At 35.0% G+C, this 27,670-nt stretch overlaps 1 protein-coding gene across 5 annotated transcripts in view; it reads left to right on the top strand.

Moving 5' to 3' along the window:
* Stk38l (serine/threonine kinase 38 like) overlaps nucleotides 1-27,670 on the top strand; it is a 74,408-nt gene that overhangs the window by 31,245 nt on the left and 15,493 nt on the right. For 4 of the 5 annotated variants that reach the window (XM_005328876.5, XM_021728793.3, XM_078015023.1 and 1 more), the window contains 4 exons: nucleotides 16,651-16,795; nucleotides 20,843-20,894; nucleotides 24,979-25,101; nucleotides 25,515-25,598. In XM_005328876.5, coding sequence (XP_005328933.1) covers nucleotides 16,662-16,795; nucleotides 20,843-20,894; nucleotides 24,979-25,101; nucleotides 25,515-25,598 — 393 coding nt within the window. In that variant the 5' untranslated portion in view covers nucleotides 16,651-16,661. Of the gene's footprint in view, nucleotides 1-16,650; nucleotides 16,796-20,842; nucleotides 20,895-24,978; nucleotides 25,102-25,514; nucleotides 25,599-27,670 lie in introns of those variants that run through there. The other variant, XM_040280871.2, reaches the window with a different exon arrangement.

Below are 27,670 nucleotides of genomic sequence, written 5' to 3'. Positions count from 1 at the left end.
TGCTCCTTGGAAAGAGATATAGTGCACATCCTGTTTATTCAACTTAAAAATTTTTTTTCCCTTTTTTTAAAAAACAGACCCAATGCCTGTAAAAATTTCTGAGTCAGTAATTTTGGAAAGAACTACCTCTTTCCACAAATAAATGGGCCCACATACTAGGTCTCCTGAGTAGATCAGTAAATTTCCATGATGTCAGGAAACTGGGTGCAGTTTCTGTGGATGTAAGTTCTAAGGAGTAGGGACTTTTCAGGTCATGTTTGGAGAGCAGGATCAGGTTGCAGTATGGAATAGGCTATGAGCCACAAAATATTAATGTAATTAATAGTGATGGGCACAGTTTATGGGTATGATCAAGCATACCCAGCTGCTGCAAGATCTGCTTATAAGATCTCTGTGATTTGATTAGAATGCATTAGTATACCCCAGCTTTGCTTTATAAAACAGGTTTTATAAAGAGCTAACACTAAATTTCTAGTAACCTCTAGCATTTAGTTAAGCTAGGGCTGATTTACCTGATTTTATTAGTTTTTTTGGAGCACTGTAGTCCTCCCTGATATTTCAGTTCTAAAGCCCTGCTTATATCAGAAAGGCCTACCCTGCTGATTATTTTTGTACTAATTGTATGGACAAGTCTTACTTTATTTCAACAATATGATGATCTCTTAGAGTGCTCATATTTTATTATCCAGGTCCCATTCTACTAACATAGTGTGCAGTACATGACAGATACCATGGTGTAATTATTTGGTCAGCCTTGCCTAAAGCCAGGGGAACTATTAGCTTAACTAGTTTCTCTAACTTACCTATCTCTGGTCATCCAGAAAGCCTAAATGTCCTGTAAATACAGTCTCATGGGATTTTTAATATCTTATTTTCTGTAATCAATAATAAGATATTATCAGTTTGGATGCAACTTTTTAAATGGAATTTAACTCTTCAAATTGGATATTTATCCTCCTGGTGGCAGAATATTTTTGCACATCAGCCTAAGACTAAAACTAGAATGGGATGGTTTAAACCATGCTTTTTCTCTTTTCAAAAGATGATACCAGCTCTGAGCTTTGTGGCACATGCTTGTAATCCCAGCTACTCAGGAGACTGAGACAGTAAGATCACATATTCAAGGCCAACCAGGGCAACTTAGACCCTGTCTCAGAAAATAAAAAGGTCTGGGAATGTGGCTCAGTGGTAGAATGCTCCTGGGTCCAATTCCCAGTTTACCCAGAAAAAGAAAGAAAGAAAAAAAAATGACACCAAATAAAAATCCCAAGAATATTTAAAAACTTAATTTATAAGCAGGTTCTAAAATTCATATAAATTTTAAGAGGGGCTAGAAGGAGAGTCTTCACAACCAGATGTCAAAATATAACTATGAAAATAGTTTGGTTTAACTGTGATGATAAATGGATAATATTAATGGAGCACACAATAGTCTCAAAATGGATTATTTGAAATGAAAAAGGTCTAATTGCTCATACTTACACTTCTAAGTCTTAGGATAGCTTTTTTTTTTTTTTTCCTCTTAGTTTAAAAATGTTGGGCTGGGATTGTGGCTCAGCCGTAGAGCGCTTGCCTAACACAGGTGGGGTCCGGGTTCGATCCTCAGCACCACATAAAAATAAAGGTATTGTGTTAAAAATATTTTTTTAAAAATGTTTGCAATATTCTTTTTTAGGGGGTGGGGGTGGTACCAGGGATTGAACTCGGGGCACTCAACTACTGATCCCCAGCCCCAGCCCTTTTTTGTTAGAGACAGGATCTCACTGAGTTGCTTAGTGCCTTGCTTTTGCTGAGGCTGGCTTTGAACTCACAATCCTCCTGCCCCCACTCCCCACCTCCAGATTCTGGGATTACACGCATGCATGTACCGTATTGCCCGGGAGTTTTATGAAACCTTGGGGTTGTAGTTTTTCCTCAAATTTTATAATGGAAAAAAAGAAAAATAAGGTTTATTATAAAGAACTTAGAAAAATGCAAATTTAAGAACTTTTGGCAGTGTGATGAGAGAGAATCAAAGAAAGCTATCTTGAAGAAGGTACAGGTTTCAGCTACCTTTGTCTTACTTGCTGGGAGAACTTGAGCAAGTTACTTGCTGCAGTAAAGATTTTCATTTTTATGGAGAATATGAGAAAAATCAATGAGTTTGAATTTCAGTGGGAGAGAATTAGATTTAGGAACTTTCTAACTACAAGTTGCCACATAGATAAGAGAGACTCTTTTGTTGCCACTAGTAGACAGTACCAGAGGAACTTTCCCTTTTTGGCCTTCTGAAGCTATTTCCGGAGCCTGGGAACCTATATAGATGCAGCCTCAGTCCTGGTCTTCACCCCTAACTCCCAGCTGATGGCATCTTTGCCAGGATTCTGCTTGGTTAATCTTCCTGCTCATGTAGGAAGCATTCTGATACTTTTTGCCTCTTTCCTAGGTAAGTCAATGAGGACATCATGCACAAATATATATTTTAAAAATCTGAAATAATTGCAGAGATTCCTGTTTATCAAAGTTCTTTATGAAGTTTTTAGAGCTGTTTGTGCAAGAGGACAGATTGAGTGGAAGGAGTAGTAACACAACTCTGAATTACTGTGTTAGGAGAGATGAATAAATAAGGCGATTCTCTGGAGTTGCCTTTAGGAAATTACAGGTTTATTTTTGGCCTTAGCTTTGTTTAACTGAGTGAGTATGGTTATATATTAGTATGCCTAGTGGTTATCATAGCTTCAGAATCAAGAAAGGTTCAAATCCCAGCTATCTGCCACTTTCTAGTTGAGAGGCCTCTGGAGAAGTAGTACCTACCTCATGTGGTCATGAAGATTGAGATAATACACTGTTGAGCATGGACAAGGTACTTAATAAATGGTAGTCATTAATTAATGTTCATCATTCTTCCTTTCTTCCTTTTTTTCCTTCTTTCTTTTATATCCCCAGTCCCAAGAATGATTAAGAACAGTGCTTATTTGATTTCCAGAGAAGCATGATCAAAGCTGGGACATTTTCTGTTGAAAAGAAAATTGTTATTGTTTTAACAAAGGATTTATATATCCTGGTCCAATAAATAAACAGTGAAGTTTTCACATCACATCTGAATAACAGAAAATCTCAGTTTGGAAACTATTTCTACTTACATTCTCAACCTTTGAATTGTAGGACAGTAGTATTGATTTATAGGAAAGCACCTCTTCTAATAATAGTAATAACTATAGTTCCTGCATGAGCTGAAACATACTCTTTTTATTTATGCTATATAAATTGAAATGACTTAAATATTGGCATTATGGTATGATTTCAGTTATTTAAAAAGAACTGTGAGCTCTATTGTTGAAATATGGTCTGACTCTTAAAAATAAAGAGTTAAATCAGGCAGGCTTATAAGAGAATAAATAACTATTTAAAATCATCAAAGTATGTTTAACTCATTTAATCAAAGAAATGTATAAGCAAAAGTAAGGTGTTCTGTTTTATTTTTGGTGTATTTTTTTTTTTTTTTTTTTTGGTGGTGCTGGGAACTAAATCCAGGACCTTAAGCATGGAGGCAAAGATATTCTTTTTAACCTATCAGACTGGCAAAGTTTAAAAGGACAGGCAGTGTCCAGGATTGTTTCTGTCATATAACTATATATGGTCAATTGGTACTTTCTCTGGAAAGGATTTTGGCAGTGTATATCAAATTTTTAAATGTGAATGTCTTTTGATTCAGTAATTGTACATCTGGAAGAGTATAAGGAAATTTAAAAGAGGGGGGTGAAGCATTGCTATAAATACCCCCCAAAATGGAAACCATCTGAACATCTGTTAGTGGACATTGGTATAAAACTTATGGAAGCTGCAGTATGCCAATGTGGCTTAATTTCAGAGGACCCTAAGTTCAAATCCTGCCACTTCATCTAACTGTATGATCTTACACAGGTAACTTAATACAGCCAAGTCTCACTTTCCTCTTTGAATGGGAATAATAAATGGCATACTTTTTTTTAGGGCTAGTATGAGGGTTAAGTGAAATGATAATATGTAAAGCCCAGAGTCTAGCACAAAATGAGTCATTATATGTTAGAAAATATTATTACTATGTGCCACCTAACAAGAATGAATCTATATGTATTAATATAGATTAATATCAAAGGTTATCTACAAGATCACAAGGGAAAAAGCAAATTACAGAATAATTTATTTGAGCTCATTAATAAAACTGTTGTGTGTGTTGATCTATGCATTAGTTTTATAAGGCATAGCAATAGTTAATGTTTAATGAGCATTTGACTGAGTCTGAGGCATGATTCTGAGTACTTAAAAAACATCAGTCATTTTATTAAAATTAACTAATGTATTTCAAGTGCTTGGAACAATACCTATGTTTTATAAAGTGCTCAGTAAACAATAGTTATTAATTTCACATGCTATCATTATCTCTGTTTTGTAGATAAGGACATGAGACCCTGAAAGTTCTCACAGTTGGGAAGTGACAGAACCAGAATTTAAATCAAGGCAGTCTAACTCCAGTCTCTCACTTAGTTAAAACCGGATATTATGGGAGATAGGATCACGAGGTCACTTTCACTTTGCAATGTATAAATGTCTGGATGTTTTCACATGAAACATTTTACTTTTACATTTTAGAAATCTCTTTTTTCCCAAATAAGTATGGCAGTTCCAGAGGTCTGAGTATACATACACTTAGTTTTACCCTTATGCTTGGATGTTCTGGTCAAAGAGTGCCCATGTTCCCCATATAGTGCATAAGATTTTGAGAACCCCACCTTGGAGTACCCTTTTTTAAGGAGGTAATTATAGACAGAGGTAGGATCTCAAGCTAAATCCACATCATTTAATATGACCAGCTTCTGTATTCAAAATAGCTTTCCAGAAATCTATAGTCATATTTTAATTTCCAGAAAGTTTGAGGTAAAAATGTCGTTCTTCAGTTTTCTGAACAAGGATACAGAAAGCAGTTATTTGATCCACAGATCTGTAAATGTAAGATAGGAAGTAGTGACTTGGTGTTAGACTTGAACATCTGTTAGAGCTAATAAATACTGGAACCTGGGACAACCCTGGATGGTAGTGGTCTGAGATATAGCCTCTCTGCGGGCAGGGTTAGTACAGTATCTTAAGGGTCACCACCACATTGTACTCTCTCCAGCCAAAGTGGAAGCTTCACTGGAAGGTCAAGTGACCTATTCTAGTCCAGTCTTTTCCATTAAATATCCAAGTGTTTGTGGGTTTCATCTCTATAAATTGAGGGAGATGGACTACATAGCATAGTCTCTGTCACTTAATGACAGTTAAATTAGTTTCTATTTCACTTAAAGATGACCAATTTCTGCAATCACAGTTGATTTTCAAGTTCCATGATGCTCACAGTTTTGCCCCATGGTAAACTGAGTTTGCCGTCTTAGACCTGTAGTTGAGTCTAGAAAAATACAAAACAGAATTGAACGCATAAAGTGATTTATGGGAGGGTTTGCCAAAATACTTTGTTGAATGACAGGATATCCTTGTGACAACCAGCTATACAATTTATTTTTTATTCCATTTTAGGTATTTTTTTCTTCCTATATTTGTTTTCTAAATAATCCAGAATTGTGTTCTAAGGATCACAAGCCACCAAAGTGACATGGTCCTGTTCAATGCTTAGGTTTTTTAAGTTTTAAGTTTTTCTGTTATTAATGACAAAGGTCATGAGTAGTTAAAAGGATTTTTTGTTGTTGTTTTTTCTTTCTGGAAGTTTTTTATGTTCTGCTGCCTTAATGAAGTGGATACCTTCTGGATTTTCTCAGGGTTGCAGAAGTCAAGTGATCTGAATGCTTAACACAATATCTGAGACTGATGGTTTGTCTGCTTTTAGTTGGAAGCAATTTCTTTGGTCACTTGTGATGGTCAAAAAAGTCTCTTGGGAGAGTTTAAATGATTCAAAATAACTAAAAGTAACCCATAGCTACTTAGGTCTTAGAACTATAAACTTGATGATATCATGTTCTAATTTTAGTCTTGTCTAATTTTTGCTCCCCCTCCCCAAAGAACTGCTGCTTCTGGCTCTTAAGTTTTTAACTTAGTTTGATCTCTTTCAGGGAGAAGTTTTCATTTAAAAGGAAGAGCAAAACAACGATAGAATAATTTTAATAAAGTTAAGAAGTTGGTACAACTGAGAAGTGCGCACAAGTATCTTCCAAAGTTATTCAGTGATGTAGAAGCTTTGAATGAATGGGAAATTAAAATATGACTTTATGTTTGAAATTAATATCATGTGTTTACTTGAGAAGTATATGTTTTACATCCTTACTTTTATGCAAACATGTCATTGTATTAGAAGTTTACTTTTAAGAGAATGAAAAGCAAATGTTAAAGATGACCAAGCTTTTTATAGTCTGACCACTGGGTGATTCATCCCTCCCGGCTGCTTCCCAAGCTTGCTCCTCCCTTCCCTTTACCAGGATGTCACACCACCTCTCACCACTCTTCATTTTCCTGCCTTGTCCATTCATTGGTTGTTTTCTGGTCACACCAGCCTTCATCTTTTAGCACAAAGTCTGCATTTTGGGCTGAACTAGTGTTGGCAGAGGGAGTCAGAGGGTTGGGTGACTTTTTAAAATTTAGTGTTCAATTTTTTCCCTCTTCACATATTTTAGAGGAGGATTTCTCTTGCCTAAATAATATTTGAAGGTGATTTAGTTAAGATTTGTGTTACCTTACTTTTTGTTTTTGATATGGGCCTTTCAAATCATCAGGAGAATAGACAGCCATTATATATATATGCACAGATGCAAGCCATTATGAAACTGTTTCCTAAAATGAGTCTAAGCTATGATTGAAAAACTTTTTTCAAAATTTCCCTTATTAGTCTTGTTTGTCTTTAGTTTTTCCATGACATCTAACTCTTTATAATCCTTCACTAAACCACCTCTAAGAATTTGGTTCACAGGAAAAAATTCAAGTATACTGTAAACCTACTTCTGTGTGCTGAAGAGTACAAATTGATTCTTTTTACCATCCCATCTCCAGCACCCTCATTCCAACATTCTTAGTTTTTTTTTTTCTGATTGTAAAAATGGTTGTTTGCTTATTATGATATGAGAATGTGAGAAAATTGAAAAAATCATGAGGACAAAATTTAAACTGTTCATAATTTCACTCTATAAACGCTACCCCCTTTTAGGCAGTTGAGATTATTTTGTCTCTAAGGATAGTACATCGGGAATCCTGCTTATTAACCTAACAGTAATTGTCATGTTGTTAATTTTGGGGGTGGGTGATTTTCTTCAGTAGTTCTTACTATGTTGTCTTAATTCTATCAATCATTTTAACTAATTTCAAACAACTTTGTTTTAAGTGGTTTGGTGGTTTATTATTTTAAATGCTGCTTTAATTTAGAAGAGATAACCTTATACAAATCTTTGTTGCAATTTTGATTATTTCCTTAAGATAAAGTCCTAAAGATAGAATTATTATGTCAAAAGATAAAACATGTCATTTTGCTTGTTGACAGAAAAGGTTACATTCTACCATTTAACACAAGCACAGATGATGCACCAGAAAAGTGTCTAATGACATGGCACCCCACCTGGAGAGCGAGTTATGGCTACTTTGATATAGGGAACATACTGCATTCTTTTAAAGTTTCTTTGTCTTTAATTTATTAGTAATATTGAACATTTTTCATATATTCTTAAGCTATTTTTATTTATTTATTGTTGATCAGATATTTTCCCACTTATTATTTGGTCTTTGTTGTCTCTTTACAGCTTTGATTTTTTAAAAATCTCTGTATGAACTTTATACATAATAAGAAATTTGTTTTTTGAATGTATACTAACTAGTATGTTTATGTAAAATACACTGTTATTTTAGTGTTTTCCCCAAAATTACTGTCTTTGCATCTTGTTTGATAAGTATAGTATATTCCAAATTTTTGTGTAAGGATACTAACTCTATTTTTCATTGTGATGACTTCCTTTTTAAAAAGTTCTTTCACTTTCAGATATCCAATATTTTTTCACCTATATTTTCTTATAATTTTTTGACATTTAATTTCTTTTATTTCCTCCCGCCTTTTCTCCTTCCTTTCCTTCCATCTACCCGTTTATCTTTATGTTCACCTTTTGAACCACTTGAAATTTATTTTGCCTTTTAGAGTGAAATTAACATCTGAATATCTGTCTTGATTTTTTTTTTCCTTTCCAAATAGATGCCCAGTTGTTTTAATACCATTCTTTGAATAATTCTTCTCTTTCTTCCACAATCTATGGTTAGTTTTCCTCATAAAGGATCAACACTCTCAAAAATCAAGGTTATTCTTGTTTTCTGGGATTTTTGTTTTTGTTCTTCTTAGTTATACATGACATCAATATTATTCTTTTTTTGTTTTTTGTGTTTTTTTGGTATCAGGGATTTAACCCAGGGACACTTAACCACTGAGTCACATCTTTCGGCCTTTTTTATATTTTATTTAGAGACAGGGTCTTGCTGAGTTGCTTAGGACCTCTCTAAGTTGCTGAGGCTGATCTTGAACTTACTACCACTGCCTTAGCCTCTCAGCCTGCTGGGATTACAGGCGTCTGTCTGCCAAGGTTATTCTGAACATAGTTAAGGTGTTGTTTTCCATCTCTTCCTCCTTGCTACTTTTGTGAATAGGGTTATTTCTCCCTTTCTAAATGTCATCTTTAAAATTAACATTTTCAAGCATAAATTTTAAATTCAACTTCTTTTGGGTAGTACTGGGGATTGAACCCAGGGATACTTTACCACTGAGCTATATCCCTTACTTTTTATTTTGAGACAGGGTTTTGCCAAGTTGCTGAGGTTGGCTTTGAACTTGCTCTTGCCTTAATTCTCAGGTCACTGGGAATACAAGCATGTGCTTTGTATTCACTCAGTTTAATTTTACTCTTTATTTAAAAAAATAATTAGTCTTAATTTCCATTGGCCATATTATTTAAAACAAATGAAAAATTTAGAGGAAATTTCACAGTGTTGGGATATTGGAAGCCCAGGGAAGCATGGCTTTGCTGACAAGGCAAAGGGAAGGATAGTTCTTTGGGTTGCATTAGATATCGTCTTTGTTCGTCTCATTCATCCAAACTCTTCAGTTCAGAGCCATAGGTTAACTCTGGTATTGTAGAATTCTCTAGAACATCACTATCTTTTTCTCTGTTACACTCATGCTCTCCAAAACTTTCCTTAGGCTAGTAAATTCATGTCTATAAATTCTATACATTTTTAGATATAAAAATTGTACATATGAATAAAATAAAGATGTCTTAAATTACATTTGTGCCTTATAAATTGATGCTTTTCCCACTGTTGTGTTGTTTTACCTTTGAGTAATTCCTCCTTTACAAGCAACATTGAGATACTCACTCTGGTTTCCCTCACCCCTCAACATAGCTTTTCTCTACTGCTTTATGTAGGCCCTCACTGGCCTGTACTAAACCAAGGGTTGCATTCTGAAATGCTGATTAGCAGCAGGCAGGTACTAAAATGAGTGAAGGAAACATGAAGGAGCAAGTCCCACCCTGGTGGGATGTGGTATTTTAAAGATGCCCACTGTTTATGAGTTCAGGTATCTTTATAGTTGTATAGATGTAAAAATCAGAACTGTCAACAGTGAGTTAGCTTATTGTTGACAGTTCTGATTTTTCAAGAGGAAAAATTTTTATATGAAATCTTTCAATTTCTAAATCACAGCATAAGCCAAACAAAAAAAGACTGTGAACAACCTGTTTGTAAGCCCTGACAACTCTCATTATTGAGGACTCTTAACCCTGTTTACACTCCTCTAGTCTATTCCTAGCCTTTTTGCCATTCTTACTCTCCTAGCATAATCCATCCAGAGGGCAAATTAGATAAGATCTTAAGACTGGTTGGAACTATTACATTAAAACTGGAGACCTTCTCAGAAAAGTTCTTGATACTTGGGTAAACACTGTAACTGCTTAATTGGCTTTTTTCATTTAATTAAAAGTCTTGAGTAACTCCCACTTATGCTTAGGGTAATATTTTAACATGGCCAAAAAATACTTTATCATACCCTTATCTGCAATTCTACCTTGATCTTCTGCCATTTCAAACAAATATACTCAGTCTGTTCTGTACATGCAAATGTGTGTCCAGCACCTCCTCTGCAGAGTCCATCTGACTAGTCAACTCTTTCTACAGTCCCCTCCCCCACAAGATTGAGTTTAAGCATCTTCTTCTATTATTAAAACTTTGCCTATACTTTCCCGTAAAGAGCTGATTTCTTTCTGCTTTGTGTCCCAAAAAGATTGTGAATTCCTTAAGGGCGGGAACTATGTTTTCTCTATCTCATACTCTCACTACTTTGCACAGTGCTAGCACTTAGGATAGATCTGCAATGAACATTGGTTGGAATAATACAAGTAAGTTATTATTATAATAATACAAGACTGTGAATTTCTTGTTCTTCAAGCTCCTCCTCAAAGAAAAAAGAGGCTCTGGCTGCTCGGTCATTAGGGAACCCAGCATATACAGTGTCCAGTCTAAGGATTGGTAGCCTTGGGCATTGAAAGCAAATGAAAGAGAATACAAAAAGAAAAAGGAATGGAGTCTGACCTTGAAGGATTTGGAAAACAACAACACACTCAGAAAAAGGGGAACAACCACCCCCAGGGAGAAAGGGGGACAATAGGTCTGGGGAGAGAAGGAAAACAATGGGCTTTGGACTTTCACAACTGCCCTCCCTGACTGCCCAACTGACCATTCTGCTATGATTCAAGTCTCACTTAAACCCTATAAAAATCTGACCCCCGTTGTAATCAGTTGCCATTTTCTCTCAAAGGCATCGCTGATCCATCGAGATCTGTCCCCATTTCGGTTATTTTTTGCTTTTAGACCTCAATGGATCAGCGGTGTTTAATTAAGCAACAGAAGGGCACATTTTTGAAAGGGAAAAATGGCGCTGGGCTGCAAAGGTCTGGGTTTTGTAGGGTTTAGCTGGGCCGGGTCATAGGAGGAATTTTGTCTGCTGCTGGTGGTGGTCTCATTTAGGGCGGGGCAGGAGGGCTGATAGGGGAATTGTATATAAGGGAAGCTTCCTGGGGCCTGTGGTACTGGGGAAAGCCAGTTCAGCTGTTGGTAAGGGCCAAATCTTTCTGTCCTGTCTGTCTGCTCTCCCCATTTTCCCTTCCTGCCTTTTCTCTGTCGGAGGCCTGGGCTTCTATTTTATCCCACTACAATGACAATAGCTCCAATTTACCACAGACATCTCCCCACACACACAGCCAGAGGGCGGGTGGGGGAACAGTTACAGAGAAGGACTTTCCCTGGGTTCCCTGGGGCCTACTGTCCATATCCTTCAGGCATGATGATTGCAAGTTATGAATTTTAGGAAGATTTTTATACTGCAAGGCAATAAGGTAGTAGCATTAAGCATACTCTCTTTTGAAAGGCAGTATGTGAAAATTACCTTTTACCAGTCAGGTAAGGCAGTTGTTTTCCCCTTTTAGAAGTTTGATGGTAAATGGTTGGAGAGACCACATCTATTTATAGGTGGCCTGAGTGCCAGATTTGTTATCTCCTTTCCCCAGGCTTGATAAACTAAGGAATGTTGGGCTAAACTATTGGTAGTGTCTCCCTTAATGAATAGGGGAGTCTGGAGAAAACATGTGGACAGGAAATTTAAGGGCACCTAGTGTTGTTTTTATCATCCAGGAATTCTAGACTTGCAAATTGCATCCTGTTCTTTTTCTAGCTAAAGAAAGGGCTTTAATAAAAGACAAAGAACAGTGTTAAATCCATTAGAGGAATGAATTTGCAATATAACAAGTGCAGTCATAGTAAGAAATAATGTGATACTACACAGTTTTGTCGGATTTAAAAAATAAAAGCCTATTTGGTTTTGGTTAAAAAGAAAATTTTTTTTCTTATTTTTTAAAGCTAATCTCCAAAAAGATACTGAGTAATCAAAACTAAGGATGAAACACTGGCTTTTTCTGCAAATCTGCTTGTTTCTGATGTTATAATGTTATAACACAATATCAAATGATTCTATAGGGTTTGACCCAAGTGAGATTACTATGTATAAGATACATATATAATTTAAAATTTGTTGAATTACGTCATTTACAGAATGCTTACTGGGTGCTCAGTATGTTCCCTATATGCTTTCATTACAAAGATGAATAGATATAGATTTTGCTCTGATAATTGCTTTCATGTATATGTAACAAAAATGGAAGGAACATATTAATCATGATTCAATTAGTGTCTTAAAGTACTGTTTCATGGCTTGACATCTACTTCTGGATTTTGGAGTCTTAGGATGCAAGAAACCCCATCTTCTGTTTTCTTTTATAAAGACATCAGGTTTATAAATATTTATCTAAAATGGTCTCATTTATTTCTGTACTGTTAATGCAGACAAGTCCTGTTGTTTGAAACATTAAAAAGTATTAGGGAATTCCATAAAAATGTCTATAAAGGCTTTGTAAGGGACAAGTGGACAAGTCTGAGGAATTCCTGAGACAGGAAACCTCAAGTCAGGATTGGTGGGATACATCATAGAAATGAATTTAAGGACAGCTCAGAGGCAAATAGATTTATTTAGGAAAGCAGAGACATATTTAAGGGAGAATATGTTTTATTTCAAGAATGAGATGCCTTTGGGGTTTTTAGGCTCTTCTTAAAGGGTGGGCATAGGAGAGTATGGGGATGACCTCCATCGGTTGATCATCAGATAGTTCATGGTGATCTGGCTATTCTCAAGATCCCTAGGTTGACATCTTCTCTGTTGTGATCAATAGATAACATTAGGAAAGTATGCTATATCATAGGTTTTGGAGAAAGTACTCTTTATTGTAGATTTTGTTTAATCTGTTTTAAAAATGCACACATTAGTGAGCTCATTTACAGTGTGCAGAGCAATTTTCATAAGTGGGTGAACTTCCAGTAACTGTAAGATTGTGAGTGAAGATTTATAGATTTCTCAGAAATTTGGGAGTTCCAGGCCTGGGAGAGAGCACTGGCTTGGGAGTGAAGGTATGTGGAACTTTATCATAAGACTTGAAGATTAAAGTTATATTTCCTTGTCCTCCTTTTGTCTCCTTTCTAGCTATCTTTTATTTCTTTTCTATCCTACGTCAGTTTTGCTCAGTCATATTCCGGCCAGCCTCTGATCTACACATTTCTGCTATATTTTGGGAAACCCAGGTTAATAATGCCCGTTTCCTCCAGTGGTTAGGGGCCCTGGGCAAGACAGTAACCAGTCTATTTTTTTTTTTTAATATTCCACCATATCCTGATGCCATTAAATATTTAAATTGAACAACAGTTCCCTTTGTTTGGATGCCATGCTCACCAAGCTATCTTCTGAAAGCAATCTTCATATCATAATGCAGGCTTTACATCTAGCTTGCCTAGAGAATAGAGTGCATTTGCAACAAGATGTTCCTGAATGTTACTTGATTTCTTATTGTATAAAACAGTAAATTGCTGGTCTGTCTTATATATCCACCTTTTGTGAACTTGGTTAGGATAAAGTAGCTGCCAGAGTTAGTTTGATGTGAGACACTGTCAACTGAAGATTAGACCTTGCACCTTGGCAGACTGAGCAGGGCAGCCTGTTCTACAAGGCCCTTTGGCAGCCAGCCAGCCAGCCAACTCCCTCCAAGGCTATATCTTGAGTTCACCATACATCTTTTTTTCTGAGTTCCATAAGCATTACTTCTGAATCATATAATTCTGTAACTGATGTGTTATTTCTTTATATTTCTTCAAGAAGCATTATAAAAGATTTTGTTTATTTTTTACTGTTAACTTTTTGAAAGGAATACATAAGCTTTGAACAATTATAGTTGGATCTTGACTGTTTTTTCCTTCTAGGAATAGGCAAACCACTTTGACAATTCTCTTACCAGAGGTCCATCTTCTGGAGATTTCCCTGTTCATAAGTACCTGCCTACTAGAAGAGGCAGAGCAAATCAGAAAGCAGATCTTTTAGGTATTGCTCTTAGTTTGTTGAGAAAAGTAGTAGAACTTGTTTATTAGAGTGTGTGAAGAGCAGTGTCTATGAACCTACATTTTATATGTTCAAAGTTCTCTGGAATACTACTGCAAATTATATACCTATCCCTCTTTTGAGGATTTAGGGTTCATGTTAGCATATTAAAGATGCTGGGAAGTCTTATAATAAGCAACTTGTTTAATTTTGTATAATCTGTTTCTTAAATTTACTTTAATTCCTATATTTCCAGTCTATTTTCCTCCTCTCATCCCCAAATCCCAACAACAAACATAATTTGGAAGATGCTTGCTATGTAACATTCCTGTTCCTCTTTTCCTTCTTTTGACTTTTCTACATCTGATCTTGAAACAGAGAATGTAAGCCTAATGATTCTGAGATATCTGAAAACAGTCTTGCAGCATTGTCTTACAGAGCATTCAGTGAGAACAGCTTAGTCCTTAAAATCACTTGGCCATGATAATTCCTGAGTTCAATTTTTTTATTGCTTTAAAAATAATACTCATCATTGTTAAAGAATTTAACAAATTTTTTAAAAGGTAATCTATTTTGAATTTATATTAGCCATTATGGCTTTCCTATGTATTTCCTGTATATTATCTTGGAGGGCCTTACACTAGTCTGTGAACTAGGTAGAGCAAATGTTATAGTCCCTGACTGAGGGGAAAGGGACTTGAATTCGAAGTGTTCTGGTGCTATGAATAAGGCCTTATGATAAATTAACAGGAAGGCTGCAATTAGATCTCTGAATTTCTGACTCCAAGGTTCAGTAATTTCTTTTTCCACAGTTGCTTATTAGCCATACTTCATAGAGTGCATTACTTTTTGCTAACTCTATAATTTTTCCCTCATTCCTCATTTGTCTTATTCAGTCATTAATGTCCATGGTATGTCAGATACAATGGTATGGTAAGGACTATTCAAAAATGCTTCAGGGAAAGTTCTTGCCCAGAGGTGCTTCTAGGTAGCCTACTACCTTTGAGACTTTTTCCAAGCTTCAGTTTCCTACTTAGAGGGCTGTTATAAGGACAGAATGAGAAGTGCCACTGTAAGTCCTCAGGAGAGAAAATGGGGAAGTCAATGAATAAAATACCATAAAGTTTCTGATATACTGGCTTTTTTTCATGTTAAGCTAATTAAGCTGATTTGACTTGCTATAGTCAATGAGGTGCCATGAAAGACACAATCATCTTTTTGCTATAAAAAGAATTAAAATAGTCTTCAGAGGAACAAATTTATAACATCAATGGATTTAATTTCAGACAGTGAAAAGCTCAAGCAGTGCATTAAGTATAAACCCATAAGACAAAATGGAACCTGGAGTTTTCCATGTTTAAATTATTTACTTTGAATCTACACCTGACTTGCTAGACATTAAGGAACATGAAAGATCTTTAGGTTCATTCTATCATCCCTGGAATCTTATTCAATTCAGGTTCACATCCAGGAGCCTATATCTTCATGTAATTGAGGCATGGTAGGTATTGAAGGGTAGGTGGCAGATTTAGGGGAAAACTTTTCCGCTAAGAGTGCAGAATAAGAGTGCAGTTTTAGATTATCTGTCTTGGCAAGCTGAATCTTCTTGGGTATGGTTTGTTATGAGCCACATCCAAGTATACAAAAGCCTCTTTAATATGTGAACTATTCTAGTTTTGGTCTAGACATGGCCTGTGGTAGGTCAGGAATGTAAAAGCCTCTTTAATAATGAACTGTTCTAATCTTTGTGGTCCAGACATGGCCTGAGGTAGGTAAGTGTCTTGGGGTCAGTGCCCACCTACAGCAAACATGAGAGTTCAGTCTGTCCCCTGTAAAACAGCCATTTTGCTATATTCTTCACTTATTCACATTATCTTCTTCAAATCAGTACTTTGGTTGGTCTAGCAGTTTCTAAAAGTTGGCACTTGAATGTCTTTAAGACAACATAAACTGGCCAGTTAACTTCCTATTGTTACCTGGCTTGATTCATATGTTTGTGTTTCCTGCCTGTTCCTACAAGCATTCATTTCATTTGAAAAGGAAATGGACCTCATCTAGTCTGGAGAAGTATGCTGCACCTTCTTGTAGCACCATCTGGAAGGACATAGAATTAAGAGTGAAAGGGGACAGTTATGATCCCATCCAAAGAGACCGATTTTTAGCAATTTTCTCCTAAATTAGCATATGCCTATATGAATGGCTTTAAACTGATGCTTGCATGCATATTTAATGTAACATTCATGTTTCATAGAATTTATGTGGCATATAGTAAAAAGTAAGTTACTTCTTACTATTTAAATTACATTAATTCATAGGAGACTTACATTTATCAGGGGTGCAACTGTAACTATTAGCAAAATCTTATAAATTTTAATTGGTCATCAATAAATCAACAAATGGACTGAAGTTTTGTTGTTTTGGATGTTGCTGAATATGATTTTTTGTATGTGCCTTTATTATGTTAGGACTGCTGCTGGGACTGCTTCACTATAATTCATCCCTGGCTTTGCCAATGCAAAATTAATTTCTCTTGCTTTGAGAATAGTGCTTCTTTTCCTTTTTAACTTTGTATTATTTGTAATATGAAAAATTTGGGTATGTTAACTGTTAGGGTAGAATTTTTCTTAGAATTAAATATTTTCAGAGTTTGTTATAAGGAATAGAGTTTTTTTCCTACCAAACAATTTGTTTTTAACATGTCGTTCCAGTTTCTGTTACTATGGCAATGACGGCAGGGACTACAACAACCTTTCCTATGAGCAACCATACCCGGGAAAGAGTGACTGTAGCCAAGCTCACATTGGAAAATTTTTACAGCAATCTAATTTTACAGCATGAAGAAAGAGAAACCAGGTATAGTAAAGGCTGGTCAAAATTTTGTTCAGTTAAATGAACTATTGTGCTGTGAGTGGACTGTAATCATGTTTTTCATCAATAATCTGAGTATTACAGATCCCTTTGTGCTGTTTTTATGTTTTCTGCACTAACAGTGCATCTGGTTATTTGTTTTATTTTCACAGAACAATTTTCTGGGGTATTCGAAGTCTTGTGCACTCAAATTCCCATAATCAATGTTTTAAGCTACAAAATTATGGTATATCAAGGGCTAGGGATGTAGCTCAGTGGTAACATGCTTCTGTCAGTCCCCAGTACTAAAAGAAGAAAAAAAGAGAGAAAGAAAGATTACTTTTGACTAAGATAACTGGAAATACTTCATAAATGGTAGTGGCATTTAAACAAGGCTCTAAAGGAAGAATACTATTTATACATATGTAAAAGGAAGGAGAAGGAGGTACAAGAGACAGGAGGAAGGATATTAGAGATAGAACAAATCACTGTCAGGTCAGGCAGTGTCCAATATAGCTCAGGCACAGGATGTGCTAGATTTCAACATCCTGGGAGCTTCAGATGCTTTGTCAATGTAGCTGTTCTCTTGAGGGTGTAAAGCCTTGAAGATTTTTGAGCAGTGACCACAAATGTTTCTTTAAAAGAGAATTTTAACTGTGATACACAGAGTGGATGGACTGAGGTGGGAAATTAGAAACAGGAAAGGCTATGATGTAGTTCCAACAAATGGAAAATTGACAACAATAGAGAAGAACTGACATGTGAAAGATTAATAGAAAATAGTAACTATTCAAATACAAAGTGTGAGGGAAATAAGTCAATGCTGGCCCAGATATTAATGCCTATGCAAACTGAGAGGGTACAATTTTGTGGAACAGAACTAGAGAAGAGTCAGATTTTGGACAGATTTAACTGTGGATTAGACACAGGTAAGGAAAGAATTAGTGAATTAGATGATAAAGGGAAATAAAGTATAAGCATTCAGAAGTTGATTTTAGAGAGACAAAGTAAGGATATTTGAAAGAGAATTAAGAAACATGAAACATAGTGAGAAGAGCTGACATATTTCTAAAGTTCCTAAAGGAAGAGAGGAACAAGATTGGAGCAGACACAAGCACAAACTTCACCACTAATAGAAGTTTTTGTAGAGTTCACTACTAGTAGAAATTGCAAAAGATTCCGTTTAGTCAGAAGGAAAGTGATTACAAATAGAACATCTAAATGGCTAATGCCTGGATAAATCTCAACAACTATTGTACAGATGCTTCCCTACTTAGTGATGGTTTGACTTATGATTTTTCAGCTTTATGATTGTGTGAAAGTGACATACATTCAATAGAAATTAGACTCTGGATTTTGTATTTTGATCTTTTCCAATACTCCTTCTTGATGCTGGGTACAGCTATAGTCATCCACACTATCACAAGGTAAAACAACCAGTACTCTGTAGTGTACTATGTTGCCATGATGTTCAGTATGCAAGTGCATTAAATGCATTTTTAGCTGATGATATTTTCAACTTATGAAGGGTTTATTGAGATGTAGCTATATCAAAACTCGAAAGCAACTATATAAAACCACAAAAAATGACAATAATGTCTTCTGTGTTTAATAATTAAAATATTTTCTAGTGACAGAATATAAGTCAAAGAGAAATAATTGAAATTAAAGATCTTTGTAGAAAGGGAATAAAGATTAACTTCAAACTTTGACAAATTAAGTAGGTATGTTGGAATTTCTTGGGTAACCACTAAATGAATAAAAATAGTTTGTAGTTTCCAAACTAGTAGAAGGAAAAAAATGACATGAGATAAAACATCAATTCAAAAGGACTCAAAAAACTGAATTACTAAAAACAAACAAACAAACAAAAACCCCTGAAATGCCAAAACAGAAAGGACATAATAGGTTAGGAAATCCAAATATATCAGTAAATGTAATTAAAATTGCTAGAAGTGATTGGGTCATCATGGGAGAGTGAATAAAGTAAAAAGGATACAAGAAAAGAAAGACCTATGTATTTTTAAAAAACAGACACTTAAGGTTATTCTTCATAATTTTAAAAGGTCATTGTCTTTTTTTTTTTTTTTGCTGAAAACTTAAAGTGATTCTATTCCCAAAGGAAAGAATAAAAATATATGCTTTATTTATTTGTTTGTTTGTTTTCAGAGATACACATGAGAGTTTATTTGTCAGAGCTGACAAAGGCCATCTATAGGAGAGAGAGACCAAAATATGCTTTATTTAAAAAAAAAAAAAAGTAGGTTTAACTTCATGCTATGGAAGACAAATTAGCTAGTCAGCTCATGTTTTTAAAAGCATATATTTTAAGAAAACATGTGATGTATTTTTGAGACCTAATTGGATAAATGCATAAGTCTAATAAATTATTTATCAGAGCAAAGTATAAGAGTGTTTTAGAAGGAAAGTTATTTTAAAAGAGGTACCAGAGAGGTCATGGCTTTCTGTTTAGATATGGTGGAAATGGATAAGTTACTGTTATCTCTTCCTAGAATAAGGAAGGATTTCATGAAATGTAAGTCTTGGCCGGAATCTAGGGGAAGTGAGGTAGTGGTGATTTGACTTAGAATAAAGTTGCTTGTATATTGATAGTCTTTCCCAGAATAATGGTTCTATTACTCTTTTCTATAGAGAAAACTGAAAATCATTCACCAAGCAACTCTGAAGTGCCTTGCTTAATGGCAGGCACAGAATTTGATGTTAGGGGCTTAGTCCGTTCTAAGGAATGGGCCCTGGGGAAAAAAATCATTGTAATGGGCACTTCAGTAGGTGCCTATGGCAAGTTGGGGAAAGCATGTAAGTGGAGAATATGTTGTTAGGTCTCATCTTCTCATCTGTGATTTACCAACAGGCTTTAGGTACTTCTGTTATAAATTTTCCATAGGTAAAAAGAATTTATTTTAATGATGGTTTAAGAAAGTGTTTACTTTTGAATATATTATCATGAATAATAAATACCAAAAATAAGAAAAATGTTTCTGATAGTTTTCAATCAACTCTTAGATTCATTTGAGCAAATTCTGAAACGTTAGTCTTATTTAGGAATACTCCAAAACTTATTAGGACAAGTCTTCCCAGATTTATATTTAGGAAAAACCAATACAATAGAAATGAAATTGTTTACTTGGAAATGAATTGCAAGATGTATCCGATAATCATCTCTCTAGTTACTTTATCCACATATTTTCCCACATCACAAATGCTTGTCTTAACTGACTTTAGGGGTGCCGTTTTTAAAAAAATGAGTAACTGAACTGGCAATTTCTAGAGAAGAAAATATTCTGAAAGTAGATCATTACATATATACATATGGCTTTCCAGTTTCCAAAGAATTTTAATAGAATAAGATATACAGTTGTACTGAACATCTTTTTGTTGTAACTATTAACTCATACTAATTGTATAGATTAATGAATTTCACTTCAACATTTCCATACATATGTACATTTCCATACGTATGCACATCATACTTTTGGACATCTCTTCTTGATTAGGAAAATTGAGTTTAAAATGAGGGACTAACAAGCTCATTTTGCTGAAAAGTGTTAGAACCAGGATTCAAACACAGAGATATCCATCTTAAATTTTTATACTTTTTAGCATTGTTGCCTTTTTATTCTTTTATTATAAACACTGAGAAATATTACTGATTTAGGTACATTGTACATTAGATAACAGAGTGTTTCAATAGTACAATAATCACCTTTGCCAACAGTCATTTAGGCAGGAAAGTGAAGTAAACTATAAAAGTAGAGTTTACAGCTGGGGAATGTGACTCGGTGGTAGCACTTGCCTATCATGCATGAGGTTCAGTCCCCAGCACTGAAAAAAAGAAGTAATACTTTGTCCAATATAAGAAGCTAAATCTAAATTAATATTTTGAGAAAGAAAATTATTCTTAGTGATTATTTTGATCCAACTTGAAAGATTTTCTTAGCATGGCAATCTGAAGCAGTTAACTTGAATAAGTAAATGCTTTTCTTATAGTTAGGAACATACTTAAAATTCTAATTATTTTTTTCTTTTGAAAAGGCAGAAGAAATTAGAAGTGGCCATGGAAGAAGAAGGATTAGCAGATGAAGAGGTAATGTATTTTATTACCTGTAATTACTATATAAAAGTAACCCCATTGATTTTTTTCTCTTTTATCAATATTAGTTGATTTTTAGGTTTCATCATTTGAATATAAACTTTCTTTGTTGCAATCTCAGCTGTCTTTAGAAAGAGGCAGCTCTTTTTAAAAATTCCAAAAACATACTTTATCTATAATATTCTAGATGTATGAAATGAGGAAGTCAGTTCTCAAAGAGGAGTCACTTAATTGCTTGACTCAATGTTTTTTCTAAATTTTTAAAAAAGTTTTTAATAATTTTTTTTAGTTGTAGATAGACACAATTATTTTATTTTATTTATTTGTATGTGGTGCTGAGGATCAAAACCAGTACCTCATATGTGCTAGGCGAGCACTCTTACCACTAAGTCACAATCCCAATCCTCTAAATTTTTTAAAAACCATTTACTTCTCTAGCCTAACACTGCTACTCGTAATTTAAGCTACTGTATGTTTCACCTCAGTAATACCTGTCTTGAAGTGGTTTCAGTACCTCCTACTTGCAGTGTTTCTGCACACTGTATCCAGAGTGATTTGTTTGAAAATAGATTTGATTATATCACTGTTTTGCCTAATACTCTTCATTGCACTCTTGGGAAAACTCTGTAACGTTGGTGTATAAGACTTTACAAGTTGGCTTCTGCCCCTTCTCTAGCCTCATGCCTGCCTCCCTACCCCCATACCAACCATCATTGAATCATTATAATTTTCCCTCTCTCATCTTGGTCCTTGTCACTTACTATTTCTGCCACTTGGAACTCTTGGTTATTCCTCCACAACTCCCTTTACCCTTCAAGGAGTTTTTAGGTCTCACTTTATGCATCACTTCTACAAGGCATCATCCTACCTTCTGTCACAGCACTATTTCTGTTGTTGTGGTACCCTCAAAATACTATCTTTCCAGAGAGCAAAGACTCTATAATGTCTTATTTAGCATTATGCCTTCAGAGCTGGCAGGGCTACAGTAAGTATTTGAGAAAATAAATGAACAATGGGTCTTGCCTTCAAGGAGTTTTCACATCAGGAGAGATTATGTATGTGTTTGTGTATATATTCAAAATATGTGTACATTATAGAGCCAGAGGTGTACCTCAGTAGTAGAGCACATGCCTAGCATGCATGAGGCCCTAAATTGGATCTCCAATTCTGCCAAAAAAAAAGAAAAGAAAAATAGATACACTTTGAAAATACAGAGACGACTTCTTTCTCCTAGTTAGGGGGCCAGAGAAGTTTTGAAGCTTAAAGAATGAGTAGAATTTTGGCTATTCTGGGTCTCTTTATTTTTCACAATAGCCAAACTGTGTAACCAACCTAGATGCCCCTCAATAGATGAATGGATAAAGAAACTGTAGTATATATATACAATAGAATATTACTCAACATTAAAAGAAAATAAAATCATAGCATTTGCAGGTAAATGGATGGAGTTGGAGAATGTCATGCTAAGCGAAGTAAGCCAATCTCAAAAAACCAAAGGCTGAATGTTCTCTCTCATAAGTTGATGCTGATCCATATGGGGGTGGGTGGGAAAAATGGAGGAACTGTGATTAGGCAAAGGGGAGAGAAGAGGAGAGGGAGTATGGGGGCAGGAAAGATGATGGAACAAGATGGACATCATTACCCTAGGTACATGTATGACTGCACATATGGTGTGATGCTATATCTTGTACAACCAGAGAAATGAAAAGTTGTGCTGCAATTGTGTACAATGAATCAAAATGCATTCAACTGTCATATATACCTAATTAAAATAAATAAAGAAAGAAAAATAGAATTTACTCTTCAGACGAGGTATATACAAAATAATGAATATGTATGCAGAATAATGAGTAAGAACATTTGCACTCTAAAGGGTGCATGAAGAAAATAGCAAGCTAAGTTGACAGCACCAGTGGAAAGTAAGGTTTAGAATAGTTTACTAAGAAAGGTATACTTTATTTCCTGGGTGGTAGGGAATGAATCATAACTTAGATTAATTAGCAGTTGATAATCAGAAAAGTGTCTCTATATTTAAAGAGTAAACTACCAAATGATGATTTGAAATCAACTCATTATCTAATCTTACCTGCACCTTTCCCTCTGTGTGTAATATCTTGATTTATACAAAAGATGGTTACTTTGTTAATCACTTGATTCCATCTAGAAAACTCAAATATTTTTACATTTTAAATTATTATGTATATAAAATTACTGTGATAAATATTTTAAAAGCTCATATCATTTATGCTCTTTTAATTTTAGTGAGAATGGTAATAATTTAAGTTTATATTCCAATCCAGAGAGAAACAAATAAGACCCAGCTTATCTTTCCTTATTTATTATTTTTGCAGTGCTGGGCATCTAGACATACTTTGTTTGCATGTCCATCTCATAAGGACATTTTTTGTTTAGTTCCACAAAGAGATTCTTTTTTTCCCTCTTTCTAAATAATCTTCTAGTTTGTCTGTTAATAAAGACTTACCTATCACTCTTTACTTTACTGTATGAGAAACTAAGAGCTCCAGTCCAAGTAGACTTCTCCCCTGGTGACTGTCATCAGTGGTAGAAACTGTGACAAATTAGGGAATTATTGTCCAGCTAAAGAGGATTGTCATTAGAGTGTGGCCAATTTCCTGTTTTTCAAAAAGAACTAGACATTTGGATTTTTATGTAAAATCACCTCTACTTTTAAAATTTTTTGGCAAATATTAGAATGTTTTAAAACAACTTGCCATCCAAATTAAATACATCTGTATGTCAAATACAATTTAACCTATTAGATATTCAGTGAATTTTTTTTTTTTTAACTAGTCTATAGGCACTTTTAATGAAATGGTACAATCAGGTCATCTTCTGCATTCAGATTAGACAAGTTTCTGTAACTATGCCTAAATGTACCCTGTTTCATGAGGTATAAAGGGAAAGATTCAGGATTATCTTTCAGAATTCTTAAGAGGTATTCATTTATGCGACTAAAATTTTTTTAAACTCGCCTTATTACTTTTAAGGACATAATGCTATAGTGCCACCAAGTGGCCTTTAAAAAGCTATAGTCTTAAAATTTAAAACAAGCTAATTTGAAGAGTTGTCTTTTACCAGTAATTCAGGCTTTTAAAATTATTCAAAAGGTATTTTTGAACACCTACTATATTCAAAAAAGGTTACTGACATTGCATGTAAAAGGAAGCAAAAATAGTCTTCACTGTTGCTCTAGGATCCACTTGTGTTTTCACAATTATATAAATGTCATTTTAAGATGCATTAAACTGACTTCTAAAAGATTAAAATCACCCTGCATGATTAATTCAAATTAATACATAGGTACTAGGTTTGGATACCTTTTTGGTAAACAAAGAATGATTATTGTATCTTTGTGTTAGTAATTTAATTTCTCTTATATTATGACTTCTTATCGAAAGAAAAAATTCTCCTTCATTGTTGCCTACTTATTTTCCATAGTATCACTGGATTTTGTAATAAGTATTTGATGTGAAAAAGGACACTAAGAAAAGCTTTTCAATTTTTACATTTGACTTATTTTCACAGTGTCATAATTTCTACATTGTTGTGTCTGGGTAACTTCATTCAGCTGTCTGGATTGAAGACATAATCTCTTCTACTTATCTTTTTTAATATCATTTTTTATTGTTGTTGTTTATTTTTTATGTGGTGATGGGGATTGAACTCAGGGCCTCATGCATGCTAGGCAGGTGCTTTACCACTGAGCTATCTCCCCAACCCCCTCATCTGTTTATCTTAACTTTAAGAGGTATCAGAATTCCATTATATTGATGATACACATTTACATATTTCTAATTAATTGTTAACCTAGTTCTTTAAAACATATATACAGGATCAGGAAGAGATACTTCAGTAGTTTTTTTTATTTAGGAGTAATATTTCTGGTCATTTTGATCTGTCTTTCCTTCTTAGCTGAACGACTAAAAACTAGGCAGGGTTCAGTTAAAGATGAGTGATACCTTATCCCTGTTTTTATGTTTATCATCTTTTAATATTGTAAGCACCTTTGAAACAACCTGATTATAAATTATCCTTTTAAATTATCTTTTTTCAATAGAAAAAATTACGCCGATCACAACATGCTCGCAAGGAAACAGAGTTTTTACGGCTCAAGAGGACCAGGCTTGGCTTGGATGACTTTGAGTCTCTGAAAGTTATAGGAAGAGGAGCTTTTGGAGAGGTGAGCTGCTCTATTGAAGCCACCACTGATGAAATATATGTCCTAAGATAGTTTAAAATATTTAATCAAACATATTATTCCTAAATTACCACCAATGGCAAATATCAGCTTTCTTCAAAAGAACCTGCTCTTCACTCTTGAATTAAAAGTAGTGACGTGTGTGTGCGTGTGCGTGTGTGTGTGTGTGTGTGTGTGTGTGTGTGTATTTATTTTTACTGAGGATTGAATCTAGGAACACTCTACCATGGAACCACATTCCCAGCCCTTGTTATTTTTTATTTTGAGACAGGATCTCAAAATAAGTTGCCCAGACTGGCCTCAACTTATAATCCTCCTGCCTCAGCCTTCTGAGTAACTGGGATTACAGGCATGCATCAACATGTTTGGCTATAATATGTATTTTTATATTATAGGTACGGCTGGTCCAAAAAAAAGATACAGGACATATCTATGCAATGAAGATATTGAGAAAGGCTGATATGCTTGAAAAAGAACAGGTATGGATTCTTTCATACATGCATTGCAAAGAAATATCCATGTCTAAGATGGTAGGGTAGTGTTTATATTGGAGTTTTTAAAATAAATCTGTCTTAATATATAATTGATTAATTTTTGATAGCCTGTTATAGTGTTTTCCAATTATTTATTTATTTATTTATATTTTGGTGGTATTGGGGCTAAAACCCAGGGGACTCTACCACTGAGATACATTTTCAATACTTTTTATTTGTTCTCTTTGGAAACAGGGTCTTACTAAATTACTGAGTATTTTGCCAAGTTTTTGAGACTGACCTTGAACTTAAGATCCTACTGCCTCAACCTCCTGAGTTGCTGGGATTATAGGTACACACTACCATGCCCAGCTCAATTCTAATATTTAAAATGTCTTCAAGTTTATAATTATCTATGTATTAGTTTTCTTGAGCTGCTATGGCAAAAACACTACAAGCTGGGGGGCTTATTTTCCTGTAGTTCTGGATGCTGAATGTCCCAAGATCAAAGTTCTTATAGTATTTAGTTTCTGGTGGGGCCGCTTCTCCTGACTTGCAGAAGGCTACTTTTCACTAAGTATTCACATGGCCTTTCCTTGGTGAATGAAGGGAAGATGGGTGGTGGAGGGCCTCGGAGAATGAACACAAATACTCACATGAGAACTCTTCTTATAAGGACACTAACTTCACCCTTCATCCTCATTAAACCTTTTTTAGAGGGCCTAGAGGTCCTATCTCCAAATATAGTCACACTGGGGTGTTAGGACTTTACTATTACAATTTTGGGTGATTCATTCAGTTCATAACAGAATTCCTTCTGAAATACCCCCTTTTCTGATTTTGGTGGAAACAAAGAATAGTTCCCAACACTCTTAATCCTGTTGCACATCAAATTAGCAGAACTAGTTTCCTGAGAATTTACTGGTTTTACCTATTTCCAATACCTGTTCACTGCTCTTTTTCTATTCCTTGGTTCACTCTGTTTCCTGGGACTTAATGCAGTTCTGTGAGGTGGCCATAATGTCTGAAAACACTGATATGTTTCCATTTCATAGGTGTTCTGTATTCCCAGCTTGGATGGACACCCTGTAAAACTCTAAATTGAATACATATTCTGGTGAATGACTCAACAATAGGAGCATAAGGAGAGATGGCCTCTTAGATTTTGTTTGTTTGTCCCCCCCCCATTCTTACTTTGTCATTGCAGCAGTAAAATATTGATTTTTATTTCACTATGACACACTTGGATTTTCACTGCATTGTTCTTTCTTCCATAGCATTTATTCAGTTATTGAGTATCTACAGTATACCAAATACCATTCATTGTAGGTTCAGGAATACTGTGTGTGTGTGTGTGTGTGTGTGTGTGTGTGTGTGTATTCAGCAGTGGTGAGGGCCTTCTGAATGCTAGGCATGTGCTTTACTCCTGAGCTACCACCCCACCCTGGGATACAATAGTTAACAAATCTGATCCTTGTTCTTTTGAAACAGTGGAGAGACCGCACAGACAGCTATATCAAATTGTCATGATTGATAAATATTATGCGAAAATTTCTTTAAAAGGATCAGTGATATATATGATCTGGATTAAAGAGGAAGAATTCAGTCAGGGGAAGTTTCTCTTAGGAAGGAATATTTGGTGAGAGACTGAATGATGAGAAAGAATGACATCATTAGAATAAAGGTCTCGGGAGCAAATCCAGAGACCTGAGGCAGGAATAACTTTAGTCTGCTCAGAGAGAAGGAAACCATGTGACTAGAATTAAGTGAGGGAAAAGTGATTAGAAATGAAGTGGAAAAGGTAGGCAGTAGCCAGATCATATGGGACTTTGAAAGCCATAATCTAGAATTTGGGTTTTATTCTGAGTACAATGGGATGATATTGTTTGTTTTATTTTTTCCCCCTGTTTAAGCTGGGCAGTAGTGTGGTTTTTTTTTTTTTAACAACAATGAATTCATCTTTTTGCTTGCTTATAGGCAAAGCATGATTTGAAGCACAGAGACCACCTGGGAGAGTATATCATTTCCATCCAGGATGTAGTTGTGGCTTACACTTTGGTTACAATAGTAAAGTTGAA

Source organism: Ictidomys tridecemlineatus, chromosome 6 (assembly GCF_052094955.1).
Source record: "Ictidomys tridecemlineatus isolate mIctTri1 chromosome 6, mIctTri1.hap1, whole genome shotgun sequence".
Classification (NCBI taxonomy): domain Eukaryota; kingdom Metazoa; phylum Chordata; class Mammalia; order Rodentia; family Sciuridae; genus Ictidomys; species Ictidomys tridecemlineatus.
The sequence above is the reverse complement of the archived record's forward strand: the minus strand, read 5'-3'. Positions and strand labels throughout refer to the sequence as shown.